Below are 12,741 nucleotides of genomic sequence, written 5' to 3' on the forward strand. Positions count from 1 at the left end.
GCAATGGGCATGCATGGATTGCAAAACAAATATTAATTGTTCCCTAACTCTCCATTTGACATGTCCACACAGATATACACAAACCAGGTATTTAAAAACAGTCACTTCAGGAGCTGTTTGAAAAAATTTTGTTTAGATGATCTAAAGTGCTATTTACATGTGAATGAAAGGCCTAAATGTTGAAGAAATGTTTAGGTTTGCTAAATTTCTGTTTTAGTGAGGACAAGACCTGACTAAGTCTGACAGATAAACTATAGGAAATAGTCAGAGCAGCAGTGGGACTCCAGCACTGAAACCCCAATGTTAACAAAAACATTTTATTCTTGAATTTGTTTCTTTATTGAGTTCTTGGAGAACTTATTTAAGTTCTCCAAGATGCTTAACCTACCTGCTTAAAAAGCTGTGTACAGATGCACAGAGAACTGATGCTGTTTTAAATGTAAAGGCTGCTCACACCAAGTACTGATTGGATGTAGTTCTTTTTTTATACTGCCTTTTGTATGAAATTTACTGATAAACAGAAACTATTTAATAGTCATTTTAGTTTCAGTGCTTAATATTTTTTGCATAGTACTGTTACTAGTTCTGGACCAATGTGTTGGAACATCATACAGGACAGCCAACTTTTCAGAGCTATCATAACCTTCTGACCAATGTTAAAGAAACCAGATCAAGGCAAGATGAACTAAAAAGGGACATGGTCGAGAAATTGACCATCACACCATTAACATTAACAGCACAAAAGAATCCAACATTTGGGCCAAAACCTGGAGTATCCCAGCTGCTTGCAGGCAGAGATGCCCAACCAGTTGTTCCAGTCTTCTGAGCAAACCGTCTTCCATTCTCCCTTTCTTTGAACCTGCAAGACTGAACTTCTACCACTCAGACGCACTGACACACACACAAAGACATAGAGATGGTGAGTATGTTGATACATGTGTCAGTATCAGTACAAGTGTATTTCGGAATCAACACCAATAGTAGTGTTGTTTTGACATTGCTGGTTGCTGACACACAGCACTTAATTACTTTATTAGATCATATGTTATAATGAGAAAACACAAATATTTTAGAAATCTGTCAAAAACTTGTTTCAAACAAAAAAAAATGTTATTTATTAGGCAAATAACAAACTTTAACATGTAAATAGTTCTTATCCACATATGTTAACCAAAAATTGTAATATTTTGTATGACCTTCTTTGGCCCTGATAACAGCTTACATTCTTGCTGGCATTGTTTTTAATGTACTTTTTTAACAGTCTCTTTTGTTATTGAATTCCAAATATTTTCTAGCTGTTCTCAGAGACTTGCTTTGGATGAAACTTTTGTGTGATCTATATTTGAATTCAATAAATCCCAGATCTGTTTAATAGGATTCAAGTTTGGACTTTGACTTGGTCAGTCCATCAGTTCCAGTACTCCAAATTCCTTTTTCTTGGTCAAGCTGACTTCAGCCAATCACAGGGCTTTTCACTCAGAGCAGGTAAGAGTACTCTCTTACCTGCTCTGCAGGAAACAGGGGGGGAAGAGGGGAAACAGGATGTAGTGGGGCAATCAGACACACAGATAACTCTCACTTAAGAGAATGGGGTTTAAATCTTAGTGAAGGAACAAATAAATGATGAGTTGTAGCTTGATGATTTTTGTGTTTCAAGTGTGAGCATATACCTGTACGTGTCTGGTGGGAGGGGCTTAGAATAGAGAGGGCGGAGGAAAGAACTGCAGCAGGAAGACTCTGGAAATTCTGGCATTTTTTCTTTTACCACATTTCTCTCTCCTGCAGTTTTAACTTTAACCATTTGCTTTTAAAACGAACAAATACAAATGTAGTCCTATGTACTATATGTGAGTGTTTGTGCGTGTCTCACCGCAACCGAGCTCGTCCTCCTCATTGTCACAGTGCACCACTCCATCACACTGAGCCAAAGTGCTGATGCACTGAGATGATGAGCCACAACGAAACTTCCCCACACAGCTCAGACCGACTGTAGATAGGGATGAGACTGAAATCATGTGTGGTTCTTGAAACTGACAGCAGTGAAGGTAGATTGTGTGGTTCAGTTCTATTTAAACCATATTTAAGAACAAACAAGATATGATACAGAAGATAGTATATCAGAATTTTGTATGCACAGTAGTATGCAGAAATAGGTGGTCCTCTACATTAATGAATATTTTAGGAAACCTGTGTGCTTGCTAAATGCTCCGAGTTTTTTCTGGGACAAAATTAGTGTGAATAGCTGCTTCAGAGTCGAAATATCAATGAAATTAAAGCTACAATGTATAAGATTTTAAAATGAACTCCTGTAGAATTTCCTCACTGATGGTTGCATCAAGGATCAGGACACCTCATCCTACCATCTTACACTGTATACTGTACATACTGTATAAAAAATACACTTCACTGTAGCATACTGAGGAGCAGAACAATCCAGAGCAACACACAAAGATCCAAAGACCCTTTCCCAAAGCTATAAATTTGGTAAGACACCATTTCAGAAGACAGATAACCCCAAATTCACCTCCAAATGGAACATCTGCTGATCGGATGATTACTAATAAAGGACCATTAACAGCTCTCTTGGAGACAACAGGATGCCCCCTACCTCAACCAGAATCAGATAGGGGTCATAAAGCATCAACAGTGAGAAAAACCACACCGCTGCAGAAGAGGATCTGCATTCTTCACAGTGACCCTGATCGCCCTACCTAACACACAGAACTTGGTATGCTGGACTGAATTGAACAGTTTATAAATCAGAACATTAAGGAAATACAGCATCACCAGACTCAGTCTCTGATACCAGGCTGATCAGGACCAGTATGGAAGAAGAACATTTTAAATCTGAAGTGTTTGTGGAGAAGAAAAAACAAGACAGCAACAGCCCCGCTTCCCTCTGTCACAGACCACCGCTATAAAGGCAGAGAGAGACTTTTCACACAAAGCATATATACTTCCTATGTCCTATTTTTCTTATTATTGAATGTATATGCTTGTATTTTTAGCTATGTAATAAGTTTACTTCCATATAGCCTGAAGTCTACAATGTCTAAGTTTATTGTTATGTTTACACCTTTTTATTATTATCTCAGGAACCATATGAGGTAAAAATATTGTGTTTGGTGTCATTCAAATCATCTATTCAGTGGTATTTTACATCTGTGATCATCATAGACATTTAACAATTGGATTTGTACATTTAAGAAATTAACTAAGAGTAAGGTATAAAGTTATCTGGCCTCTGGCCTCTCCTGGACAGTGAAGCTCAACACCACCACTTGGGAGGAACACATCCATGATTGGTTGGATGCTGGTTTGAATTTGGCTCCAAAACTTTCTAAACAGTCACTGGAATGCAAAGCGGCTTGTAGAACATGGGGCTTGTAAGACGCAAGCTTAGAAGAAAAATACAACTGACTTGGGCTTGAGAACAAAAGAACAAAGAAAAGAGAAGATTGGGCTAGAAAAAAAAAAGAATTTTTGAAACAGCCTTTTTCATAAAACTTAAACTAAAACAAAGGCTTAAAATTAGGTTCATTTATGACAGCTGAAAAAAATTTATAATTTCACTTGAAACTATGGCTTTGTTTTTCTATATTTACTTAAAGTTTGACTTCTTAAGTTAACTTTAATACTTCAACAGCGCAAATACTCTTCTTTAAAGCTCTGAGCTTTGACTCTTCCTTCTGCTAAATGAGTGAAGTTACAAATTACATCTGGATTTCCAATTCTACAGTGATTCTAAATTCATCACCTTCTTACCAACTGCTTCCAGTGACAATCACAGTTCATTAGTTTATCTGCATTTATTCATTCATTTATTCACTGTCTGTTGGTGTTTATTGTTATGCGTAGTATTAGTTAATAACAGGGCCATGCAGAGACCTTTGGAGGGGCAGGTGCTCAAAGTTAAAAGGTGGCACATGGAGCACAAATTTGAAACACAATACAGAAACATACCTTACAATATAACTGGCTGAATTGTAGCAACCCATATTCATGAAGAATGTAACATGGAATCATGACATACCATATCATTGTTCACACCTCATACACTATATTGCCAAAAGTATTCACTCACCTGCCTTGACTCGCATATGAACGTAAGTGACATCCCATTCCTAATCCATAGGGTTCAATATGACGTCGGTCCACCCTTTGCAGCTATAACAGCTTCAACTCTTCTGGGAAGGCTGTCCACAAGGTTTAGGAGTGTGTTTATGGGAATTTTTGACCATTTTTCCAGAAGCGCATTTGTGAGGTCACACACTGATGTTGGATGAGAAGGCCTGGCTCTTGGTCTCCACTCTAATTCATCCCAAAGGTGTTCTATCGGGTTGAGGTCAGGACTCTGTGCAGGCCAGTCAAGTTCATCCACACCAGACTCTGTCATCCATGTCTTTATGGACCTTGCTTTGTGCACTCGTGCACAGTCATGTTGGAAGAGGAAGGGGCCAGCTCTAAACTGTTCCCACAAAGTTGGGAGCATGGAATTGTCCAAATGTCTTGGTATGCTGAAGCATTCAGAGTTCTTTTCACTGGAACTAAGGGACCAAGCCCAGCTCCTGAAAAACAACCCCACACCATAATCGCCCCCCTCCACCAAACTTTACACTTGGCACAATGCAGTCCAACAAGTATCGTTCTCCTGGCAACCGCCAAACCCAGACTCGTCCATCAGATTGCCAGATGGAGAAGCACGATTTGTCACTCCAGAGAACGCATCTCCACTGCTCTAGAGTCCAGTGGCAGCGTGCTTTACACCACTGCATCCGACGCTTTGCATTGCACTTGGTGATGTATGGCTTGGATGCAGCTGCTCGACCATGGAAACCCATTCCATGAAGCTCTCTGCTGAAGCACTGTTCTTGAGCTAATCTGAAGGCTGCATGAAGTTTGAAGGTCTGTAGCGATTGACTCTGCAGAAAGTTGGTGACCTCTTGGCACTATGCACCTCAGCATCCGCTGACCCCGCTCTGTCAGTTTACGTGGCCTACCACTTGGTGGCTGAGTTGCTGTTGTTCCCACACACTTCCACTTTCTTATAATACAGCTGACAGTTGACTGTGGAATATTTAGGAGTGAGGAAATGTCACGACTGGATTTGTTGCACAGGTGGCATCCTATCACAGTTCCACGCTGGAATTCACTGAGCTCCTGAGAGCGACCCATTCTTTCACAAATGTTTGTAAAAGCAGTCTGCATAACTAGGTGCTTGATTTTATACACCTGTGGCCATGGAAGTGATTGGAACACCTAATTCTGATTATTTGGATGGGTCAGCGAATACTTTTGGCAATATAGCGTATCTTTGTTTGGGGGCAGTCTATGTTTGGCCTGATGAGGAGGCTGCTGCTGATATCACTGGAGGTGGGCTGTATTGATCCAATAGTGTAGACACTCTCAGTGGCCAACGGTTAAGTCTCAGGACTACTGATCAGAAGGTCAGTGGTTCAAACCCTGATGTGGTCATAAGCAACATTTCATGATGCTGTAATGTATTTGTGACAAATTACTATTGTTGAATTTAGATCACCATTAGACACTGGACTGTTTAACTGTGGCTACACTTCCTGGAGTCCTTGCTTTTAAATTTCATACCTTTCCAAGACATATAGTGTATAGCCATGGATTTGCTCCATGGGTGCTGATTCATAATCTGCCCTTTATTATTCGCAGTGCTAATAATAAAGTTAAAAAAATAATAATTAAATGAAATAGAAATCATGTATTTAAATGTATTTGTGCTTTTATTCAGTTTGACTATCCACTTTGCGCAAGACAACAAAGTTATAAAATTTATATATTTTATATTTATGCATATTATATTTAATTTGTCTGTATATACAAATGTTATAAACAAGTACTGATATCTTTAAATGAAAGATTGAGAAAATCACAATTCAGATTCTTCTAATTATTATTGTTATTGTATTTATACTGCAATAGTCCAAAGTTATGTGAAAATGCATGTACATAGTTTTAGTGAAATAACATAACCTATGCCTCATTGCCTCTAGAAACACAGGAAACACACTGCAACTCACTGACAGTAAAATAATACATCTGTCTTATGCACTTTGCCCATGACAAAAGAAACACACAGGAACAAAAAGAAGCCTGGCAGACTTTATCCTCTCAGCACGCTGTGTGGTTAACTAGCGGCTATAATTGATGAGAGATGTGTCCAGAATCAGACACACACACACACACACACACACACACACACACACACACACACACACACACACACACACACACACACACACACACACACACACACACACACACACACACACACACACACACACACACACACACATACACACACACACAGAGGATGCTCACTTCACTTCGTCAGTCATCTTATAAAAATACACCGTGCACAAACGGATACCGTTGCAAAACCTCCTCACCATCAGGACCATCAGTTGTTGAAGTCCTCCTCTCGGGTCTCCGGTTTCTAGACTAGCGGCGATAGCGCTGAGCTACAGGGCACATCTGAGCACCTCGGGCAGTGAGTGAGGGACGTCTACGTAGATCATGTGACCGACCGAGGGTAGATCTGAATTATTATTATTTTTATTTTTGTTTTATTTATTATTTTGGGCCTCAAAGACTTTTACACACACACACTTACAAATAAAAAAACCCAAAATTAAATAAAATTAAAAAATCAACTTTAACAAAAGGGCACTTTGGGCATCAAGGGGCAAAGGGGCAGGTGCTTCAGCCCCCTCCGTCCCCCCTCTGCACATGCCTGGTTAATAAATGTTTGGATATCATCATCATCGGTTCTACCATGTATTTCTTTGCTTTGGGAACTGGAGGTCAACAAAATCAGAACCTAAGACGATCAGATAACAGACTGATCAATTTCTTTTTCATCAAAGTCTCTTTGAGACTTAGTCTAAATTGATAATTTTCTCAGACAAGCTGAGCATGGTGCCCCTAAATTAACAAGTGCAATTTTAAACATAAAGTGCAGTTTCTACTAGCAGGTGTGTTGCAGCCAACACTTTTATCTACATTGTTTGGTGCAGCCGTATGAGGCTAATTTTGCAGTTGCAGAGACTGCTGAATTTATACTACTAAATTTAAAGCATGAAATATATAAAAGAAATGCAATTAACAAAATGAAAAAAAACATTCAAATGAAAGAGGAATTATACAAATATATGGTTACAGGAAAGAAGGACTTCCCATGACAGACTGATATTAGCCTCTTGCTGCAGGGTGCCTCTAGCAAGAACAAGAGTACTGTGTAGAGGGTGAGAGATGTGTTTTGACAATATCCTCTGCTCTGCCACTGCATCGACTGTCAATTGTATAAATCCACCATCAGGACTGAGCTGCATGTCTTAAATGTTTTCAGCTATTTGGTGTTATCCATCCTCAGGTTTTTTGCTCCAGCAGACAACAGCATAGAAAATGGCTCTGGCCACCACATATTACATATTTTGGATCATTGTCTTGTTGAAAGGTGTGAGGCCCAAGATCAAGTTTTTCTACAGAATGCCTGAGGTTTTCCTCCAAGTCTTAATGTAGTCTTATTTTCTCATGATGTCATTAATTTTGACAAGGTTGTCCTTCATCTCTTAGATGCATGACTCTGTGATACACATCTGTCACATGCACCACCCACAGCCACAGGTTACTTTTAGTTGCACTGTGGAGAAAGCTAAGATATGGTAAAATGGCTAACATTATGTATTGCATTTATTGCAACAAGATCAGCCAAAGCATTTTTATGCCAGCTCATCAATTTTCCAAATTTAAATGTTAAAAAAAGTGTCTATTCATTGTCTGTGACATGTGCATGGTCATCAAAAGTTCTATCTCTAAATGAATTTAACTTACAATGTTCCATCAGGGAATGTCTTTAAACAGAAAATGACCTTATAGATAGATAATAGTTAGCTTGTTTAATTGTAGTAATATAACACCAATAAATTAGGCAGACCATATATGTGTAATAGAGGATAATCTACATTAAAAGAAAAGGAAGATAAATCAATAGATGAACATGGCTCAATACCTTCACACAGTCTTAGTAGTAGTGTAATTTGGGAGGAATAGCACAAGGTATTGATCCAGGCTCTGATTTGAGTGTTCGACCAGTGTCTTCTTTGTCTAGCTGTAGCACCTTTGTTAGCAGATTTAAGACCACGTTGTGAATCTGGAACTGGATGTTTTGAGAACATGCTTCTGATTGTCCAGCTCTATAATCTATGATCTGTTATCCACAGTGACTGTGCACAATCCAACACCATACTTTGGCTGTTAGGCTGAGTGTTGCCCCTTACACCGCCATAAATACAGATCAACTGTAAAGTTAAAGCACTGACCAAGACAATGGCCCTAAACAAAGAGACTGGAACTTTTCAATGACCAAATACAAATCTTTAAAGTAAAAAATTAAATTAAAAAACAGCTTCAACAGCTTTTAAGTTCATAAGAATTTAAAACAAAAAAAAAACATTATCATACGAATAACTAAGGCACCTACATTCAGTATAAGTCAAATCTATTACTAGATAGGAAGACAAACATGTATTCATCTCGTGTGATGGCAGAGACAGATAGCAGTAGATACACAGTAGATGCTTGCTGTGCACTAGCTCTGAATAAGCACCAGTGAGATTTGTTTGGGAACCATTAGGTAGAATCTAAAATAAGCTTTTCTAATGATTCCTTTTCGGAACAAGTTCTAAATTTAAAGTGCTTCTTCATGCGCAACCATTGTTATAGTGACATCGAAGGATAATCCATCTTTAATTACAGTCTATGACTGGATTGGATGAATGAGTGGTAGAAATGAAATGGTGACTGTTGTAATGTCATTCCTGTAAACAGCAGCAACTCTACCACCCCACAGCTCAGGATGAAGTTTGTCAATGTACCTTATGTATGCTGAGGAGGTGGTCTGTTTTAGTAAGAAGCAGTTCAGGGGTTTTTGATAGATGTCAGTAAAGCAGAGGGAATTTAAGTTACTGTCAGTTATAAAGTCATTCAGAAAGAGGCTTTGTTGGTTTAACAAATGTTGAGCAAAGTCAATTTAGGGTGATACTGCTTTGTAATTGGCCGTGTAAACCAATGAAGGGGCAGAGCTTGGACAGAACTATGTGTTGTTTATTGTAGTGATGTAAAGACCATAGGGGTGGAATGGCGTTTTGGAACTTAATTTGCCTGCAGACACGTGACCTCTTTGCGATTATGGCCTTTGCCATAGTATTCCAACTTTGTGAGAACATCCATGCTTTCTGGACAGAGGTGGTTCTTGAAGTTATGATAATCTGAGGTAGAGTAGAGCTGCAGCATAGTCATGGCCATGGTTAGGGAGGTCAGCTTGAGGCAAGGAGTTGGCAGTCCAGGCAAAGAGAAACATATTTAATCCCAGGAGTATCCATAGCAGTAACAAGACAAAAGCAATCCACTAAAGAGGAGAGATAGCCTTCAGGGGCTAACGGCATGGGAATTTTACAATACTGCTATTAGGTGAAAACCCACCCAAACCTAGGAAGACTGCCCAGATGGTGATGAAGAAAGGAAAGGCAGGTAAGCTCATGGTAGGTACTGCTGTCGTGGACAAACACTGAAAGGTGACTGCTCTGGTAGGAGGATGATGGACTCAGGCTGTGAATCAGTCCTAGTGCTAGGATGACAGGGAACTTTTTAGTAGGGATGCACCGATACCACTTTTTTCCAGAATGAGTAGTGCACGAGTACTGGCATTTGAGTACTCACCGATACTGATTCCGAGTACTTACGCCATTACACATAAAATTACTTTGATTTTTAAAAAATTTTTCCACAGATGTCGTCTGTTATTTGGACAACATTCCTCAGTATGTTTTTCTTGTACATGGGTGACTGTCACAACTTTCACTGCAGTATGAACAAAAATGCTTTTATAAACATGGCACTGCAACACATACTGTAAGATTTCAGTAAAACTTTGTCATATACTGAGTGCTGACATTTAACAAAAGTGCTTTAAACATGGCACTGCCACACACATCACCAAAAAACCTGAGTGCAAAATTGTCACTTTCTGTGGTCTGTGTTTTTAACAGCTTTGCCACATATTTAACTTCAAAACTTACTCAAAATATTCATTCAAGAACCAACATAAAACTATGGCTGAGCATATCAAGTGATCAACATGTCATCACAACATCTGTCTGTGATGATTAAACTTATTTTGTGTAAGTGAGGGGCAGGTTCTTTTTGATAAAAAGAAACTTCTCTGCATTTTCAGCTGTGAGTCTGTTGTGTTTTTCATCAACGATGTAGGACACTGAGCTGAACAGCAGTTCACTGTCCATGCTGCTGCATGGGGCTGACGGGTATCTCTTTAACATTTGAGCCAGAAATGGAAATCGCACTCTGTGAACTCCCCAGTATTGTAGAGGGTTTTCCTCTTGAGCAGTAGTGGTCTCTCCAAGATATGTCTCTAACTGAATGGCAGCTCCCACTGGTGCAAGGCCCGGTGATGTTGATTTCCGCTCACTTGCTATCTCATCAAACAAACTGTCCAGACTGCTGCTGGCTTGCAACTTACGAAGCTTTCTGACAGGTGGCTCCCCAAGATCCTCCTGCTTGTCTGCCTATCCTGTGCACATCCTCCGCAGCTCCAGCATCAGCATCTCCTTGGCCTCTGTAGCAGTGTCAGTGTTTGAGAAAAAGCGATCTTTGTACCTAAAAAAGCAGTAATAATAATTTAGCTGGTTGAAAGAGACACACAAAGACAGGCAGGCAGACAGACAGACACAGACAGACAGACACACACACACTTTACCTCGGATCGAGAAGAGTCGCGATGCAGTACATTGGGTTTGTTTCCCCGTCACTGAGGCGTCTCTTGACGGCTGCAGCCAAAGTCTCCTTCATGGCTTTAATGCCATGGTCCTCGTCCGTTTCATTGGTCAGAAGTCTCATAAGCAAGGTCACAGCAGGAATGACATCAGATGCAAGTGAATCACCTGAGCTCATTTTTCAGGTTAGTTCCTCAAACAGAGAAAGCACAGACAAAGTTTTCTCAAAAAGTGACCACTGATGAGCAGTGACGATGAGGTTGTCAGGAAGCTCGTACTCTGACCCGACTCTGACCCGAGGGCCCTCTTCTGCTCAATGAGAGATTGAAGCATGTAATAAGTGCTGTTCCAGCGGGTCGGGACATCCTGTTGGAGGCTTTCAACGGGCTGGTTGAATTGTACTTGTACACTATATTGCCAAAAATATTCACTCACCCATCCAAATAATCAGAATCAGGTGTTCCCATCACTTCCATGGCCACAGGTGTATGAAATCAAGCACCTAGGCATGCAGACTGCTTTTACAAACATTTGTGAAAGAATGGGTCGCTCTCAGGAGCTCAGTGAATTCCAGCGTGGAACTGTGATAGGATGCCACCTGTGCAACAAATCCAGTCGTGACATTTCCTCGCTCCTAAATATTCCACAGTCAACTGTCAGCAGTATTATAAGAAAGTGGAAGTGTGTGGGAATGACAGCAACTCAGCCACCAAGTGGTAGGCCACGTAAACTGACGAAGCGGGGTCAGCAGATGCTGAGGCGCATAGATGCAAGAGGTCGCCAACTTTCTGCAGAGTCAATCGCTACAGACCTTCAAACTTCATGTGGCCTTCAGATTAGCTCAAGAACAGTGCTTCAGCAGAGAGCTTCATGGAATGGGTTTCCATGGCCGAGCAGCTGCATCCAAGCCATACATCACCAAGTGCAATGCAAAGCGTCGGATGCAGTGGCGTAAAGCACGCCGCCACTGGACTCTAGAGCAGTGGAGACGCGTTCTCTGGAGTGATGAATCGTGCTTCTCCATCTGGCAATCTGATGGACGAGTCTGGGTTTGGCTGTTGCCAGGAGAACGATACTTGTTGGACTGCATTGTGCCAAGTGTAAAGTTTGGTGGAGGAGGGATTATGGTGTGGGATTGTTTTTCAGGAGCTGGGCGTGGCCCCTTAGTTCCAGTGAAAGGAACTCTGAATGCTTCAGCATACCAAGACATTTTGGACAATTCCATGCTCCCAACTTTGTGGAAACAGTTTAGAGCTGGCCCCTTCCTCTTCCAACATGCACCAGTGCACAAAGCAAGGTCCATAAAGACATGGATGACAGAGTCTGGTGTGGATGAACTTGACTGGCCTGCACAGAGTCCTGACCTCAACCCGATAGAACACCTTTGGGATGAATTAGAGCGGAGACTGAGAGCCAGGCCTTCTCGTCCAACATCAGTGTGTGACTTCACAAATGTGCTTCTGGAAGAATGGTCAAAAATTCCCATAAACACACTCCTAAACCTTGTGAACAGCCTTCCCAGAAGAGTTGAAGCTGTTATAGCTGCAAAGGGTGGACCAACGTCATATTGAACCCTATGGATTAGGAATGGGATGTCACTTACGTTCATATGCGAGTCAAGGCAGGTGAGTGAATACTGTTGGCAATATAGTGTATGTTCTCCAGTTGAGAGTAGGCTAAAGCGGAGTGTTTAAAATGTCCCACAATTTTTTCGTCCCACTGCCACTGCATCAGCTACACTTCTCTGAGCCAGTAGCCCCTCATTTACAGCCAGCTAAAGGGTGTGTGCGACACATGGGAGGCTCGGAAGCTCCACGTCACTCATGGCTTTCACCACGTTCTTCACGTTATCTCATAGCACAACATGGACTGCACTTTTATTAATGCCCCACGTCTGAAGCATAACATCAAACTCATCTGC

General features: G+C 40.8%; 1 protein-coding gene across 1 annotated transcript in view; it reads right to left on the bottom strand.

The window, feature by feature from the left end:
- The window catches only part of tmprss3a (transmembrane serine protease 3a), a 90,930-nt gene that overhangs the window by 59,179 nt on the left and 19,010 nt on the right, over positions 1-12,741 (bottom strand). Inside the window, exons 5-6 of the mRNA XM_035945743.2 lie at positions 1,871-1,987; positions 768-891 (exon numbers count right to left, since the gene is read on the bottom strand). Coding sequence (XP_035801636.1) covers positions 768-891; positions 1,871-1,987 — 241 coding nt within the window. The remainder of the gene's footprint in view (positions 1-767; positions 892-1,870; positions 1,988-12,741) is intronic.

The sequence above is a fragment of the Amphiprion ocellaris genome, chromosome 11 (assembly GCF_022539595.1).
Source record: "Amphiprion ocellaris isolate individual 3 ecotype Okinawa chromosome 11, ASM2253959v1, whole genome shotgun sequence".
In the NCBI taxonomy this organism is placed as follows: Eukaryota; Metazoa; Chordata; class Actinopteri; family Pomacentridae; genus Amphiprion; species Amphiprion ocellaris.